Consider the following 17,494-nt stretch of genomic DNA (forward strand, 5'->3'; position numbering starts at 1 on the left):
CCGTGTTTGTATGTGTATGTACATGTTTGTGTGTATGTCCATGTTTGTGTGTATATCAGTGTTTGTGTATGTACATGTCCATGTTTGTGTGTATGTGTGTATATCAATGTTTGTGTGTATATATATATATATCAATGTTTGTGTGTATGTACATGCGTGTGTTGGTGTGTGTGTCTTGGGCTTGCCGCCACGTGGCCTACGCGACGGCTCTGCCGTACGGCGCAAGACAGTCTTTGGTTTGACTTATTTTTTGATTTTTGGCGTTTTTCTTTTTTTAGGAATGAGCTGCGCCTCGTGCGTGCGGACTATTGAAACGCATCTTACGCACATCCCGGGTGTCTCGAGAGCTGCGGTGTCTTTGCTGCTCGAGCGAGCGACTATTGAGTACTCTGTGCCGGCCCCTGGAGGCGTAGAGGCGGAGGAGGTTTCACTCGCCAGCAGCAGCGCGCTAACTGCAGATGCGCTGCAACGGCACCTCACTGACTTGGGGTATAAGGCCTTATTGCTCTCGGATTACTACAAGCAGCAGCACGAGCCTTGCGGAGGCGCAGCAGCTGCAGCTGCAGCTGCAGCAGCAGGAGAAACAGTGCCTGCTGTCGGGGAGCTAGAGGCCACTACTGTGTTGCACATTAGCCCTGCAGACGTGACACGTCAGGGGAGTGTCAGAGTGGATATGGCAGCAGTGCTGGCAGTAGCTAGCCACGGCGCAGATGCAGCGTCTCGCATGCTTGCTCGGGTCAGTCCTGCAGCCGCTGCAGCAGCAAGAGCAGCAGGATACGCGGATGCATCGCAGAGTCTAGCTAGAAACGCGGAAGCGTGGACGGCTGCCTCCGAAGACTTTCCTGTAGGAAGCCACCAGGAGTGGAGCGCCTGGTGCGAAGCGTTCAAGACGTTTCTCCTCTCTGTACCGGGAGTCGTGTCTGTGGCGACTGCCCTGGGGGGTGTTTCTGGCGTGCCTTCAAGAGGCCCTTGTCTTAGGGTTGTGTATGCATACAAGAGACTAGGAGCACGTCAGCTCCTGCACCTGTGTAGCTGCAGCGGATGGCTCATTCGCTGGTGCCCAGGGGGGGAAGCGATGTTTGGACAGGCTGCAGCCGCAGCTACGGCGCTGCAGCTTCAAAAGCGGCGAGTTCTTGCCGCTACACTCCCCACGGCACTCATCGTCCTCGTCACAATGATTATTCCAAGCCACTACCTTCCACTCTTGGTGCGATCATCGTCTGGCAGAAAGCGGGGCCATAACGAGAGAGAGACAGAGAGAGAGAGAAAAAAAAAATGCCTGTTGCCGTCTTTGCAGCGCTCCGCTCACTCCCAAGCTGCACTCGTGTGCTTTCTTTGAATACACGAGCGACAAGAACCCCCCTGTGCAGCAACAACACACACACGTCTTTCATGTTTGCACGGCGGGCTTTCACTCACTCTCTGTATATGTACATATATGTGTATATCGCCATACAGATATATCGCCATACAGATATATCTTCATACATATATTGATATATGTATATACATGTTGCAACTCACCTGCTTCCTCCTCTCTTTCCTTTCTGGTGCCTGTTTTTACGCTGCCGCGATATGCCTGCCATTTTTCTGCTGCTGGTGTGACGGCGTGTGAGGTGTTTTGCAGCTCGCTGAATCGTTTCTTCCCGGACTGTCGTATTTGCTGCTCCTGGTGGCCCTCCTCTCTGCCTTTGTGGTATACGTTGCTGGGGTGTCTATACACCAGGGAGCCTTGGCTGCCCTCCGGCGGGGAACGGCGGATATGTATGTCCTCATGTCTGTTGCAACGAACATCTCCTTCATGTATTCGCTGTTCGTGTCTGTGCTCACTGTCTTCCTCACCATTTACAGCGGCAGCACTGGCAGCAGCGCTGGCAGCAGCAGCAGGAGTAGTAGAAACCCCCACATGGATCCCCCTACGTTTTACGACACTGCCGCAGTCCTCATCTCGGTGCTTCTGCTGGGAAAGTTGCTTGAAAAAAAAGCGCAACGGCGCGCATTTGCTGCCGCAGAACGTCTGACAGCAGCAAGACCTCGAACTGCCGCCTTTCTGGCAGATGCTACGGCGGCAGCAGCTGCAGCAGCATCTGCTGCTGAAGCAGCAGAAAAGGGGGATTTAAACCCTCCTTGTACGGCTATCGCAGCTGCCGCTGCCTTGGCAACAGCAAAGGCTTCGCCCTTTCTCGCACCTACAGTGGCCTTTCCTGCTGCTCCCGCTGCTTCTGCTGCTTCTGCTGCTGCCTTCACGGCTCAAAGGCTTACGCAGCAGCAAGTTGCTGCTCTCGCAAGCCTGCCTCCAGTGTATCTTCCTGTGGAGCTCTTGCATGTTGGCGATATCGCAAGAGTTCCTTTGGGGGCAGCAGTCCCTGCAGATGGGCTGCAGCTCAATAAGGTTGGTTGTTCAGTTTTGAGAATTCGTGTTTCGAGAATTCGTGGGAAACTGGGGGGGAGGGAGAGGGGGAGGGGGGATAGGGGGGGCCTAGGAGTGGGGATATGGCAGCAGTGCTGTTGCTTCTTTTTTTCCTAAATTTGCATGCATACCCACAAACGTTCCCTGCACCTGCCTCTGTGGAGGGCTGAGCTGCCGGAGTGTCTGAGCATGGCTGGTATTTACAGCTGCAGCCGTGGGGAAGCCTGCCTGCAGCTTCGGCTCACCTTGTAGGGGATCTGGTGTGTTACTTCTTCGTGAGTGATGATCCTTGTGGAGTTTTTGCACGGCCTTTTGCGTTCTTTTTGGCCCCCTCTTCTGCACAGGGGGGAGAGAAGAGGGGATTATTTAGAAAGCCAGCATTCTCAAAAGGACGGAGCTGCTGCTGCTATGGCTTCTGTTGGCGCACTGTGCAGGAAGTCGTGCTGGTGAGTGAGTCTTTGCTTACTGGGGAGAGCAGACCAGTGTCTAAGGGATGCGGAGATGCGATATTGGGGGGCTGTCTGGTTGTTGGAGCGGCTGCATCAGCAGCAACTTCGACAGTCTCGAACACAGCGCTGGAGCTATCAAGTGTCAGCGACTCCCCCCGGGGTAAAAAAGACAAGAGTCGCCGTCGGCAGTCGGCAGCAGCGGCGGCTGCTGCTGCTGCTGTTGTTGCTGCTGAGGAGGGTGCAGCTCTTCTCATGCAGCTGCACGAATTTGGCAGCGGCTCTGCTCTTGGTCAAGTGCTGCGCTTGGTGGAAGAATCGGAGAGCAGCAAGCCACATGCGCAGCAACTCGTTGATAAGGTCGCCACGTACGTCTCTCTCTCTGTGTCTCTCTCTCGTTCTCGCTTTCTTTCTCTCTCTTTTTAGTCGCTCTCCCTCCACCAACTTCTGGCAAATGCCCTTATTCCTCGGCTGCTGCATGCGAGTCGCTCTCACCGCTGCCGATAGGCTCTCGACTCAGTAGAGCAGCTACAAATTCTCAGCAGCTGCTGTCTGCCGAGATTCTGCTGTGTCTCGTGTGGGGAAAGCCTGCCGCGCGGGTGCTGCACATGCCATTTGCAACTGACTGCAACGCGTCATGCTTGCTTCCGTGGAAATATGTGCAGTGCGCTGCTAGCCTTGATGGCTTCAGTTTGTGCTGCTGCTGCGATTACGCTCAGCTGGTTTGTGCCTGGAGTTCTCCTTCTCTCTGCCGTGACTTTCAGTTGTTGGCTGTACTTGTTGCTTGCTGGATTAGTGTCCCCTTTGCCGTTCTTACACCTCCCGAGAGAGACAGTCGAGGGAAATCCCACTACTGCTCGAATTCTTTTAGCCCTGCAGTTTGCGGTGTCTGTCCTCGCCATCGCATGCCCGTGTGCTCTTGGTAAGAACGGCGCACTCAACGAGATGCTGCAAAGTCGCTTCGTAGGGTTTTTCTTAGGGGGTCGTAGGAAAAAAAGCTTAGCGGAGAGCAGGGGAGAGGGTTGTGATGAATAACTAGCGTCAAATCTCGGGAGAGAGGAACAGGCTTCTTGTCGAGTCTTACGCTGCACAAATAGCATGTGGTGGTTTGCCCCTCGGGATATCGAAGAACCTCTCCTCCACTGCCTGCGCACACATACATACACATACTATACACGCGAGCAGGGATGTGAAATAATAAAATTTATTTTTTTCGCTTCCATACATAGCCGTGACATGCGTGTGTTGGCAAAAAAGCGCCGCTGTGTGGCTGTAACGTGGGTGTAGACACGTATCGATCTTGAAACGCAAGCAGCAGCTGCAGGACTGTCGATCTTTGCCAGCTTTCTGCGCTTGTATATACACATATATATATACACATATATATACACATATATATACACATATATATACACATATATATATATATATGTATATATGTACATAAATACATGTATAGGAACACGACTTACGGCTGTGCCGTTTGCCCATGCAGCTTTCCCACCTGCACTTTCCGTTTGTATGTGTTTTGTATATGCATGCATTCATGTATGTCTATGTATGTGTGTGTGTGTATGTGTGCATGTGTACGCATGTTGCGCATCTTTTCTTCCATGTTTCTTGTTTACTGAAGGTCTTGCTGCTCCGACGGCGCAGTTAGTTTGCAGTGGTGTTGCTTCACGCTATGGACTCCTCGTTCGCGATGCGGCAGCCTTCGAGTCTGCGCTTCGCTTGAAGACGTTTGTCTTTGACAAGACAGGTACTCTTACTACGGGTAAGGCCTCTTTGCTCGCTTGATATTTTCTTTCTTCCTCCCCCTTTCCCCTTGCCTCCTGCTGAAATCGCGGCTGTTCGCTTGCTAAACCCTTGAACCCACCGAACTTCGAATTGGATGTATAGCTTTCTTTTCAAGGCGCTTCTCGGCGTGCAAAAGGCTTTGCTCCCCCGCAGCAAAGCCGCGCAAAAAGCGAAATTATCGCCTTTTCCGAGCATTAAGCAGCACACCAAAAGCTGAATGCGAGTCGTATGTGCATGGGTGTATGTATGTATGTATGTATGTGTGTATGTATGTATGTGTGTATGTGTATGTGTGTGTGTATGTGTCCGTGTGTTCATGCACACATACTTACGTATGTGTGCATGCTGACCTATGGGTGTCTATGGGTAATTTTGCACAGGGGCTTTTGAGATAGTTCGTGCCGCAATGGCGATTGGAGCATTTCAGAGGCTGCCGGAGGAAGCGCAGCAGTTGCGTCACCGCCTGCAAGTCCAACAACAGCAGCAGCAGAAACAAGAAAGCGAGCAGTATCTGACTAAACGCCCCTCACCGCTCATCGACTGGATCCCCCTCTCGCCGGAGGACTCTCTGGAGGCTTCACCCCAATTGCAGCAACAACAGCAACAACAGCAACAACAACAGCAACAACAGCAGCAGCAACAGCAGCAGTTGCAGCACGTGGAATTGCAGCAGCACCTGCAGCTGCAAGAGGACAGTGCAGTTTTCTTTTGGTGGCTACTCGGCGTTGCTGAGCTGAATAGCGAGCATCCAATTGGCAGGGCCGTTGTGAATACTGTCTCGCAGATTGAGGGTGTGTTGGCGGCTGTTTCTTGGGAGCAGTGCTGGAGAAAGTGTTTTCTTCGTCTGCCCGCTGCTGTTTGCCTCCGTGTGTTATGACGGAAGGTTTCCTGGTGTATGTGTATGTGTGTATATGTATGTATATGTGTGTATATGTATGTATATGTGTGCATGTATGTGTGTGTATGTGTGTGTATGTGTATGTGTGTGTGTATGTGTGTATATATATGTGTTTACGTGTCTGTATGTATGTGTATATATGTATATATATGTGTGTATGTATGTGTATGTATGTATATATATATATATATGTGTGTGTGTGTATGTGTGTGCGTATATATGTATGTATATATGTATATGTGTCTGTATGTATGTATATATATATATATGTGTGTATGTATGTGTGTATGTACGTGTGTATATACACATTTGTATGTGTATGTATGTGTGTATATGTATGTATATATATATATATATATATGTATATGTGTCTGTATGTATGTGAACATATATACATACATGTGTATGTGTCTGTGGATGGGGGAAGCCCTCTGCAACCAGCTCTGTGCCTGCACAGCCTGCCGAGTCTGTGAAGGCTGGTTGCGATCTTGTTGGTGCAGTGCCTTGTTGTTTTTGCTGCTGTCTCTGCAGGTGTGCCGCCTCTGAGAGCGCCTGAGAAATTTATGAGCATCCCTGGACGAGGTCTCTGTTGCTCTGTGGATGCGGTTGAACTGAAGGTGTCTGCTGCTGCTGCAGCGCGGCAGCAGCAGCAGCAGCCTACATGCAGTGGCGTCGGCTGCTCATGTGCTCCCTGCAAATGCAAAGTTGACGGTCCCAATTGCGGCTGCGTCTCGGAAAGCGTCGACGGAGCAGCACCTCTGCTGCAGCCTGAGTTACAGGTGTGCAAAAAGTACCATGGGGATCGTTGGTATGCATGTGTGTATGTATGTGGATGTGTGTGTTTATGGGGGGGGAGAGGGGGGATGGGTGGTTGTCTGTTTCTCCTCTTGTCTCTTTCTATTTTGTGTACTTTTTTCTTACGGGCTTTTCACGTGTGCCTTCGAATTCTTCGCACTCCGTATCCGCTTCCACGTCCTTCTTTGCCTTCTCTGCGTCGCCGCTGCTGCTGCCGCTCCCCTGTTTCGGGGAAATAAAGAAGGGAGAAGGGGGAGGCTTGCGGCTGGGAAAAGCCGCAAAACGCTTTGCTCAGTATTCTTTTGCTGCCTCCGTTCAAGTAGTGTGTATATATGTATGTGTATCTATGTGTATGTGTATCTATGTGTGTGTATGTGCATGTATGTGTATGTACGTGTATCTATGTGTATGCTACTGCCTTACGTACCGACGCGTCTCTCAAGGATGCTGTTTGTTCTTTGCTGGCAAAGTACTTCCACCTAACAACGCCGTCTACCGTATGTACAGCTGTACTGTGCAGTGTGTGTTTGCAGGAGTGGGTGTCGGAGTGGCAGCGCCTCGGCAGCACTGTCATTTTGCTGCAGACGGCAGGCGTAGTCTTGGGTACATTACACGTAGCACTTTCTGGGTGAAGGACGAGGGAGATGGGATCGAATAAAGCGGAGTTTCATGAAGAGGATGGCGAAAAGGAGATGCAGGGGAAAGAGTCCAACCGTAGCGGCGCTTTAAAAGGCTTTTTGCAGGGCACACTACTACATGCCTACCTACCTGTCTGTGTCTGTCTGTCTGTTTGTCTGTTGGGGGGGAGAGTAGGATTTGCAAAACGTCTGTTTTCCTCCGTTTCGTCTGCCTTTCTTTCGGATGTTCGTGTTAAGCTGCTTTCTTTATTCAGTTTGCGGCATGTGTTGGGGAGCTGCACTTTCAAAGAAAGCTCCACGTTTTGTGTGGGAATTTTACCTGCACCTGCGTGCATGTGACGATGGTGTACCTGCCCCTCCGTTTTGCATGCTTTTTATCCGTTTCTTTCGTGTCTTTCTCTTTGTGTGCTGCAGGCTGTATCGCCCTGCGTGACGCTCTACAACCGGAGGCTGCCTCAGTGGTGGATGCTCTCAAGCAGAGAGGCGTCTCAGTGTGGGTTTGTTCAGGAGATTCTGCAGCTGCCTCTGCAGCTGCCGCTGCATTCGTTGGAGTCGAACCGGATAAGGTAGTTGCTGAGGTTCTCCCGAAACAAAAGGCTGCCCTCATCACGCTGCTTAGGCAGCAGCAGCAGGGTAGGATGCTGCTGTTGCTGTTACTGTTGCTGTTGCTTTCGTTGCTGTTACTGCTGCTGCTATTGCTGTTGCTGCTGCTGTTGGTGTTGCTAGTGCTATTGCTGCTGCTGCTGTTGCTATTGCGGTTACTGCTGCTATTGCTATTGCGTTTACTGCTGTTGCTATTGCTATTGCTGCTATAGCTGTACGCCACGCGTAGAGGAAGCGCAACGGGAGCTGCACACGACTGCCACAGGCTCTGCCTTTCAAGCCACCTCGTGTGTGCGGCGTGCTGCAGACAGGGGAAACGGTAGCGTGGGGATCATGGGGGATGGAGTCAATGACTCGCCTGCTTTAGCTGCAGGAGATCTCTCTTTCGCTGTGGGAGCTGGCGCAGCGCTCGCTGTAAACAGTGCCTCTGTAGTCGTGGTTAGCAATGAGTAGGTTTTTTCCCAAACAGCCCTCAACTTCGCAATGCCGATTTAGCTGCCACGAAAGATCCTCAAGAAGGGGACCGCAATGGCCTTTTCCTAGGGTCTGTGGTGCATGGCGTGTCTTGTGTCTCAAATGCTCTCTGAACGGGTATTCTGTATGTATATTTTTTTATTTATTTCTGCACGCCTATGTCGTTCCACCGTGCGTGGGGTGTATGGGGTGGTGTATGCCTGCGTCTTTAGTGGTGCAAATGCCTTGTGCATGTATTTGTCAGTTCCCTGCATGCATACACCGCTCGGGGTTGGCATGAGCCTCTCCTGGTGCTTCTCTCGATCTCGTGCCTTCCCCGGCAGAGACACTCACACTTAGCTTCCTCACAGCACTATGTGTGTGTGTGTATATGTATGTGTATACATATATATACATATATATATATTAGATGTGTGGAGAGTACAACTGCCGAGCGCAGTAGAACTGGTTGCTCAGCAGCAGTTGAGGGCCCTTTCTCCCCACGCGTGGTTCGAGTGCTTCCTTCTGTGTTTCTTCCTCTCTGCAGCCTACGCGGTGTAATCTGTTTCTTGGAGCTGGCGGCAGCGCTAAGGCGCACAACAATTGCTTGCCTGCTTTGGGCATGTGGCTTTAACCTTCTTGGCCTCCCTGCAGCATGCGGATTGCTGCTGCTAATACCAGGTTCCCCCCTCCTCATCTCGCCTCCCATCGCCGCTGCCCTCATGGCGCTCAGCTCCGTGCTCGTTATCCATACGGCCTCAACCCTCAGGTAGCTCCTCCAAGCACTCACATGCTCATTATCCATTTTTATCCCAAGCAGCACGCCAACTCGCGAGCATGTCGGAGCATCTGCCGCATGCAGAGCGTCCTACACACTGCCCAGCTCACGCGAGACGCGGCTCTTGTGCCATCTGCAACCAAAGCGTGGCAGCCTAAAACATCCTGAAAGCGAGGATTTTAATGCCTGCATATTACGTACAGTATTCACATATATAATGCTCACGTGTGTATATTTGTGTGTTTCTCTGTGTGACCACTCGGCGACCTCCGTGCTGCAGGTACTTCAGGCCGCCTGCTCTGTCTGGAGATTCTGGTTACCACGCATATGCATCCGATGTCTCTTCACTAGAGCTGCTAAGGCGGCATCTCCGCTTTCTTTTTAGGGGACCCCGCAGCTTCAGAGCCAGGCGGTTAGAAGCCGCTGAACGCCTTGCAGCAGGCGCGCGGCTGACAGATCCGCTGATGAACGAAAGTGACGTCTGATGAGAAAAAAATATGCTCTGCGGCAAGCTCCACTACACGGCCCCATTACAGGGTCTGCTGCACGTTCGCGTCTGCAAAAGAGGCGGTTAAGGCGATACATATATACATATACATATATACATATACATATATATATATGTATATATGTACATCGGACGTGCATGCAGCAGTTATCAAAGAGGAGCAAACGACTGCCGAACGCTAGATCTGTTAGCTTTCGGGTACTGCAGCATCCTGTATTGGCTACGGGAGGCCTTCGAGTCGCTATTAGAGCCACTGCGTCACTTCATCCGCTGATTGAGCAACGGCGATGACGAGGATTCTTGCCTCGCAAGGCTTGGGGTCTGTGTGTTAGCACACAAGAAAGCTGTTTGATCCGGGCATAAAGGGGTGTTCCTGCGGTTGAGGTGACCGCGTGGGCTTCTGCTGTTGCGGCCGCAAAGGCTGATGGGGGCTGACAGAATCCTGATACGCCAAGCGACATCTTCGCGTGTTGCTCGCTTTGCAAGACTTTTGCTGCATGCGGTTAGCACTTAGCGCTGCCGCATATATATATATGTAGTCCGAGCTGCTGCCGGCAAAAGCGTTTTCTGGGCGGTATTATTCTTGCTGCTGGTGATTTCGGGAGGCGGGGGAAGGAGAGGAGGAAGGGGGTTCCAGTCGGTTTTTCTTGCTGTGCGAGCGAGCGCCGTCATGGTATTCTGCTGCGCTTGCCGCTGCTGTCGCTCCACTGGCGAGACGACCTTCGCTGCAGCTCTAAGTCTGGCGCTCCTAGCTCTGCAGCAGCCGCAAGAAGAGGCTGTTGAGAGGCCTGGCATGAAAGAGGTGCACCGAGCCTCTAGTACAGGCTGCGTGCAGGTGTCTCGACACAAGATCTGCGACTTGGGGCTTCACACGTACCTCGAGTTTCTGGCGACCTCTTCTGCAGTTGGTTTCAAGTAATTCTGAGGGGAGGCACATGAGGCGAGCGCAGGAAATGGTGGCAGAGCCGAGAGAGCGTAGTCAGAGTAGGGAGAAAAAGAAGCGTCTTCTCTAGCAGCACGGAAGGCGGCTTAGCCGGGCATGGGCACCCCGCAAGGTGCCTGTTGCAGACGCAAAGGCTGAGACAGAGATAAGCGCTTGAAATTCATCGAAAGACGTAGTGGCGCGAAGCCGGAGGAGCTCGCAGAACTGAGCGGCGCAAGCGGCGTATCGAGGGGAGCCACCGACAGGCAAGCAGATGCAGGGGATAGGTAGATAGACTTCTGGCTGATGATGCGGAAAAGTGGCAGCAGCAGCACCAGCTTGCCTTAAAAAGGGGTCGCCATGCCGCTTGTCGGTAGCCAGACGCATCGTCACCAATCGCCCTCGGTCCCTTCCAGCCCTTCCTAAGAGGATCGTCTACTAGCGGCTGGGCGGCTGCTGCCGTTGCTGATGCCCCCTGCAATTTGTTTTTTTGGAAGGCAGTTGCTACAATCTTGTCCTCGATGGAGTGGAAGGAGAGCACCACCAGGCGCCCTCCAGGCAGCAGGAGCTGCAGCGCTTGCGTCAGCAGCTGCTGCAGCGCCAGCGTCTCCTCATTAATGTACATCCGTAGAGCCTGTGGCAGTGGACAAGGGCAGCGAGGGAGGGTTGACAGCACACAAAGGTACCGGGGTAGAACGATGGCGAGAAGCCGTCTGCTTCGCTATGAGACTTGACAGACAGCGCGTCCAACAAGAAGCACTGCCGCAGCGGCGCATCACTGTGACAGCACAAAATCTAGATGTGATCAGCAGGCGAGGTCGCAGGGACTGACGGCGAGAGGCGTGCGCGTACAGGAACAGTACGACTATACACCCTCGAAGTGCAAAGAAAAACATGGAAAAGGCGTTATTTCGTAAGGTCGGCGGTGCCCGCCAAAGTGGGGAAGCGAAGCGCCTAGCAGCGAACTGGGCTCAAACAAGCGTAAATGAGGCTTTTTAAGACGCAGCTCACTTGAAACACGCGCGAGAGGATGCGCTTCTTTTGCGAGTGAGGGACCAATGGTGCGCAGCTGCACACTACATCTACGAGATCCGGAATACGCATTTCCTGCTGTTGCTGTTGCTGCTGCTGCTGCTGCTGGCGAAGAAGGGCTGCAGCAATGCGCTTCGCTAAGGGCTCCTCCCCCAGCTGCCACAGGATTCGCTGCAGCAGTGGTCCGCTCGCGTGCTGCAACAACTGTAGCAAAGTTCACAAGAGCAGCAGTGAAGACATCGATCCAACTGCACGAAAGATTTATAACAGAGAGTAGCACGCACAGACACACAAGCACAGACAGACACAAACAAGCACAGGCAGACGCGCACATCACACAGCTCATACACGTACATTTACATGCATGTACATACATTTACATCAGCGAGTGCGCACACACACACAGCTACATACACAAACACACCTACACAGACATGCATACATATATATACATATACATACAGCTACGTACACATGCCTACACACCTACCTGCCTACATATATGTGCTGTCTTCTGAATGTACATATATATATAAAATAGCACATATACTCACACAACACAACACATAGACCCATACAACACATACTACATACACATTATATATGTGAAGAGCAAGCTCGTGTTCTCACCTCTGCAGGGGAAGGCTGAGCGATGGCGTTCTCCACCGACTTTTGGTGTACGTACACCTGGCTGCACCTGCTGGTGTCCATGGGTAGGGGGTGGTAGAACTGCAGCAGCAGGGGGCCCCTCAGTCTGTGGCTGAATCCGCGCTGAACGGCATCCAGTTGGTGAGAGGACACCCCCAAGTCCGCTATGATCCTGAGGCGGACAGAAAGTGCAGCAGCGGCAGAAACAAGGCGATGCGTTTCCCCTGTATTTTCAGGCGTATACAGCGTGAGAGACGCATGCATGCATCCTTGCCAGCAGGAGCGGCGGCATAAGGATAAGCCGTAGTACCCGTCAACCGATCCATTGGTGTCCTTGCCCAAAGCTGTGTTAACAAGCTCTCTCAAAAACTTGAAGTTTCCCTGCACAAAGTGGATACCAGGGCCCCTTTTAGCCACGAGGGCCCCCGTAGACTTCTTCTCCTTATAAGAGGCTTCGCAGCAGGCCCCTTCAGGCCCGCCGCCACACAGAGAACACAGACGAGCGTGTGCAGCTGCAATAGCCTCGCCATCAATATCGCAGCACACAAGTGTGTCCTGCAAAACACAGCGTAGGAAAAACAGAAAAGCACAGCTGCTTTACAGCAGCTTCAGAGCTGCTTGACAGCTGCTTGACAGCTGCTTCGGAGCTGCTTGACAGCTGCTTGACAGCTGCTTCAGAGCTGCTTTAGGGCTGCTTTACAGCAGCTTCAGAGCTGCTTTAGAGCTGCTTCACAGCCGCTTCAGAGCTGCTTTAGAGCTGCGTTTAAGAAGGCCAGTCACATATGTTTGTCGATGGCGCTTGCCGTCAGGAGTGCTGCCCCTCCGTCAATCCCGTAGGCTTTTCCGTAAAAGGACGCGTGGACAGATTCCCAGGAGGCCCCTGACGAGACAATCGGCAGTACATACCTGTGCTGTCAGTCTCTTCACGATGCATGCAGCGTGCCCACCGCCACCCACTGTGCAGTCGATAAAAAGTCGGGGTTGGGGAGCCTGCTGCTTCGGCTTTTCTGAGGACGACAGTTCCCCCAAGAGTGGCTTGGATAGGTCCTCCCCGAAGAGCACGTCTAGACACTCTTCGAGCATCACTGGAGTGTGGAAGCGCTTCCCCGCTTCCTCTTCCTGCTGATGCCGCTTTTGCCCGCCCTGAGAAGCCATTTCTGAGCCAAGCGCTGTAGTCGAGCGCCTTCGTGTCTGAGAGAAGCACGCGAGGCCCCCTGCTCCTTCCAGGGAGCACTGCCCACATGCGACTGCACTTCTTGAGGCGGTCCAAGCCGGGGGGGCAGCAAAGGCAGACGAGCACCTGGATTTCCAGGCATGAATTCCTTGCAGGTGTCTTTGGCTAGGCCTCCTCGGCTCTGCGCTTGGGAGCAATGCTGCCTCGCGTGGGCAACCGCACAGTAACACGAGCAGAGTCGGCAGCAGGAGATTCAGGCTGAACCGCAGGCGCCTCTCTCCGCCGCCTGTAGGGCCCTCTCGAGGAGCCAGCCCCCTCGTGAACCCCATGCCGTACCTGCGAGGGGGTTGGTCCAGCGAGCCGTTTCATGGATGACGTGCTAGCTCATCATACAGGGAACCTCGGAAACCTCTTGCTCGTGGCATTCTCGATACATTCTCCATAACATAGAGAGAGAAACGGACGATCTGTCTGGGTTCAAGACACAGCCTAATCTCCACAGGCCTCTGTTCTGGATTTGGCAATCGAGGCCCTGTACAGCTGTGCTGCGTTCGGGGAGGGGGGCCCTCTTCGCCCAATGAGCAACAGATTCGTTTCAATAGCCGGCATGGGTATTGATTTTTCTTTGTTCAGAGGGTATAGGTGTGGGGGATTATGTAGAGGGGGCGGAGGGGGAGGGGGAGGGGGCCTCCTCGGTGCTTGGGGGCTTCTTACCAACCTGAATGCTCTGCTTGCTCGAGTCTCATCGATCCCTTGCAGGGGGCCTCCGCGTGTGTCTTTCCCTCAGGCTTATGCAGCTTCCTAAACAATGAAATAGCGGTCGCTTTACAAGCAGGAGAGTTGCATTGAGAACGATCTAGTGAGCAGGATCCGAACTTCTTACGCCGACATCCTCCGCGAAGGGCCCAGAGAACGCAGAGGTGACCCTACGCGCTGCAGCATTGATGCTCCCCTCTCCCATAGCCGTAGTTTTCTGCTTCCAAAACTGGCATAATACGCCAACTCGAGAGAGTCCCCCGAGAGTCTACAGAAAAATAACCACGGGATACTTGTGTGCATCTTGTTATACACGGCCACGTTCGCGGGAGGAGATCTTAACGTGTGGCTCTGCTGCTTCCCCCTAATCAAAGCTGCTGCTGCTGATGCTGCTGTTATCAGAACCCATGGTAGCCAGCATCGCGCCTGCAGTAGCTACCTCTCTGCCTTCTACGCTACTGCCAACCCTACTGCTGCCAGGTCCGCCCTCCCTTGCCTATGCCCGTTTCTGTCACCGCCCCTCACACGACCCCGTCTGCCTTTCCCGGTTCCGCTTTTCATTTCACTTCTGTCGTGACTGGCGACAGGATCGCTTCCGCGTTTGTCAAAAGAAGGGGAATCTCGTTGCTCTTGCTTACACCTCTCCGTAGCTCTTCCCAAGCACTATCTCCGAGTCTCTCTCTGTGCCTCTCTCTGGGCCGCTTGCTGTTGCGCAGCCGCAAGGCGATGCATCCACTGTATTCCTAGCCGAATACTGCGTGCGAGACGCACACGCGCTTCCTCACGCCTCTTCCACCCGGGTCCCCGCTTCTCACCCTCCCCCTAGCTCTCACAGTCAACAGGTGGCCCTTTGCACCCCCCTCCTCAAACAAGAGCGCCTGCTCCTCTACGCACTGTGGCACTGCAGACTATGTCATCGTTTAAGGAGTCTACTGGTGCGCTGATTACGAAGGCCTGAATCTCTGCACCATCGAGAGACTGGGGTTCCCTCGCGGCAGGGAATTCGCATGCGTTTTTGCAACATCGCTTTCCATACTAAGGGCCAGCGCCAGTACAAGCGAATAAACGGCCAGAAAGCTAACGCGGTCCTCTTTAGCGCTCCGTAGTGCCCTCACGTTTGCACCAAGGTTCTTAGTGCAGTCCGTGCGAAGCCCAAGCTCATTGATCGAACTCAGATTCTTTCCGAAAACTAGCGATCAGCGCCCCTCTAGAAGGCCATCAACGGCTTCTGCATGTGCGCTTGCTGCTGCCGCGGTAGCCGCGGTAGCCGCGGTAGCCGCCTTGGCCTTTGCACCTGTCGAGCTAGCTGGTTAGACAGCACCTAATGCGCACTGCTCGTGTGCCCTGCGACTGGAACGTGAAGCTGTCCTGGCTTCAAAATGCTATAGCCTTGCGCATAGATAAGGCTGTACGCCTACTTGCGCCTACCTTACGACTTCGTTCCGCAGAACAGACACGGGCGTCTTCTCCCTCGAGTCAGAGGTGGTCTCTGTTGTTTGCTCGTCCGTCTCGTCTTCTGTATCAAGGTTGTTCTCATCGCTACGATGCTGCTGCTGCTGGTGCTGCTGCTGCTGGTGCTGCTGCTCCTGCTCCAGCGGTTCCTGTCCCTGCTCGCCCTCCGGTGCCTGCTGGTACTGTCGTTCCCGCAGCCTCTGATTCTGCTGCATCTGCTGCTCTCCCTGTTGCTGTGGTGTACGTGCTGCGGCTTCATACAAAGGGAAAGCGTTCTGGTCCCATGCGGAGCTGCTGCTGGCGTCCTGTGCAGCGCGTTTGCTGATTCCTGTTGCTGTTGCTTCCCCGAGATTGGCCTTAAGAACCCCGGTAGCTGGAAGGCTTTCCTGTTGAATGAGTGAATCGTTCGCGGCCGTCCCCTTCCGAGTGGACTCTGCTGCATGAGCTTCATAGCAGACAGGCTGCTGAGCGTCTGAAGGCGCGTGCGAGCATGGCACCATGTGGGAATGGGGTGCTCTGCCGTCACCATTGTCGAGGCAGAAGCCTCCTAGTTCGGTACGGAGGGGCCTTAAGGAGCCGTCCAGGAGCCGTTGGTTCAGAGCTTCTCCCATTTCCCACTCGCCCTCGTCCTGCTTGACGAGGGCGAGCAAGGCCTTATCTATTGCTGCTGATGCAGCCGCGAAGCAACAGCAGGCTGCAGCAATGAAGGGACTGCCGCCAAGAAGCCACACAGCGGCTCGCAGATGCAGCAGTGGTAGCAGGAGCAGGCCGCATAACGAGCAGAAAACGAGACCATCCACCCACATGCACACGTGCAACAGAAGCGCCCGCAGAAGTGGCTGCCGTTGATTGCCCGTTCGTTGTCGCAGGAGGCGCAGCGCATTACCGATCACGTTGCGTGTCTCGGCTCCACCGCTTTGACTTGCTTCTGGCGTATCCCGAGTCGTCGTTGGCAGAGAGGGGAGGCCGTCAAGGCATCCGACTGGAGCAGATACGCAGAAGCAGCAGCAGCAGCAGCGGCGTCGGCGTCCTTACGCCTCTAGCACCTACTACAGATGCAAAGGTGCACTGTTTCGGTGAGCTGACACACGAATTCAAAGAACCTCTCCTGCTGAGCCTGTGTAGCGCCCTCCCCCCCAAAGCACTGGTTTCGCAGCGTACGAAGGCTGCAAGCAAGCAAGCAGCAACCCCCTCCTGCCCCCTTTCCCCCAACACCATTAAAGGCACAAGGAAGAAAGGCGCTTCCACGGCATGCAGGAAGCCTCACCATCGGGCAGTCCATAGAAGTTTGGGGCTTTCAGCGCTGCACGGAAGAAGGGTTTCACCATATCTTTGTAGCTGCCACAGCTGTCGCTGGTGTCATCTCCCGCAAGGACGTATTCATCGCTCCTCTCGCCACTGCTGCTGGAAGCTCGACTACCCCAGTCCGCTAGGGAGTTTTTGATGAAGCTCCGGAAGGCAGCAGCCGCAGGCACAGCGACGAGGGCTGCCGCAGGCGTGTAGCAGCCTCCCATCCACAGGAGCAGCAACACCCACGCCTCAGAGGCACAGAGGCAGAACACATAGTTCGCTGCTCGCTGCTGGTGCTGCTGCTGCATGCCGTAGGAATCCACGCCATACCGATAAACGTTTTCGCGCTCTGTGAGAGGGACAGCACCAGCAGTTGCGCCGGCAGGAGTCGCAATCGCACCACTAAGCCTACAGGACTGGCAGAGGCAGAAGCTTTAGGAGCCTTAAAGGCAGGAATCATGGTGGCAGCAGCCTTTATTCGAACCAACAACACCGTACGGTAGGCAGCAAAGGCTTCCCTAAGGAGCCAGAGAGACAGGCTCAAGAGGATGCCGGCCAGGGGGGCCCTTAGTAACAACAAAAATCTGTTGTCTGCTGCAACAGAAGCCGTCAGCCCGTGGGGTATCTGAAGTGACAGCACTACGGCGAGACTTAGGAGAAAGCTGGCGCCTGCATCACAGCCGTAGCAGGAGCAGCCAGTGCAAGCATGCTAATCAAAGGGTTCAATTTGTTCTAGAAAATCAGGTGTCTATTCATCAGCCTCTCAGTAGGCCCTGCTGGTATTGGTGCCCCCCTTGGCTCTACGAGGGGATGCCCCCAGCGGTGTCTCCTCTACGAAAGACAGAGCGATCGGAACCTTCGCATTACCTCCTCCCGCAAAACCTCCCTTGAGGA

General features: G+C 53.7%; 3 protein-coding genes across 3 annotated transcripts; 1 reads left to right on the forward strand and 2 right to left on the reverse strand.

Moving 5' to 3' along the window:
- Window positions 1-280: 280 nt before the first annotated feature.
- LOC34620098 lies at window positions 281-9,303 on the forward strand. Its single transcript, XM_026336144.1, has 11 exons — window positions 281-1,207; window positions 1,628-2,392; window positions 2,845-3,224; window positions 3,576-3,778; window positions 4,490-4,630; window positions 5,034-5,416; window positions 6,883-6,949; window positions 7,399-7,622; window positions 7,906-8,036; window positions 8,588-8,809; window positions 9,099-9,303. The coding sequence occupies exons 1-11, from the start codon at window positions 281-283 to the stop codon at window positions 9,301-9,303; spliced, it is 3,648 nt and encodes a 1,215-aa protein (XP_026191929.1).
- Window positions 9,304-10,193: 890 nt separating this feature from the next.
- Window positions 10,194-13,538, reverse strand: LOC34620099 (ribosomal RNA small subunit methyltransferase H). The gene is made up of 7 exons (XM_026336145.1): window positions 13,496-13,538; window positions 12,835-13,301; window positions 12,239-12,483; window positions 11,911-12,100; window positions 11,232-11,484; window positions 10,592-10,893; window positions 10,194-10,247 (listed from the first exon to the last, which is right to left on the reverse strand). Exons 1-7 carry the CDS (start codon window positions 13,536-13,538, stop codon window positions 10,194-10,196), a joined length of 1,554 nt encoding a protein of 517 aa, XP_026191930.1.
- Window positions 13,539-13,591: 53 nt separating this feature from the next.
- LOC113147032 lies at window positions 13,592-16,824 on the reverse strand. Its single transcript, XM_026336146.1, has 6 exons — window positions 16,578-16,824; window positions 15,562-16,238; window positions 14,737-14,893; window positions 14,318-14,508; window positions 13,979-14,126; window positions 13,592-13,854 (listed from the first exon to the last, which is right to left on the reverse strand). The coding sequence occupies exons 1-6, from the start codon at window positions 16,822-16,824 to the stop codon at window positions 13,592-13,594; spliced, it is 1,683 nt and encodes a 560-aa protein (XP_026191931.1).
- Window positions 16,825-17,494: the final 670 nt, after the last annotated feature.

This window comes from Cyclospora cayetanensis, unplaced genomic scaffold (genome assembly GCF_002999335.1).
Source record: "Cyclospora cayetanensis isolate NF1_C8 unplaced genomic scaffold, CcayRef3 CcayRef3_contig_94, whole genome shotgun sequence".
Lineage (NCBI taxonomy): Eukaryota > Apicomplexa > Conoidasida > Eucoccidiorida > Eimeriidae > Cyclospora > Cyclospora cayetanensis.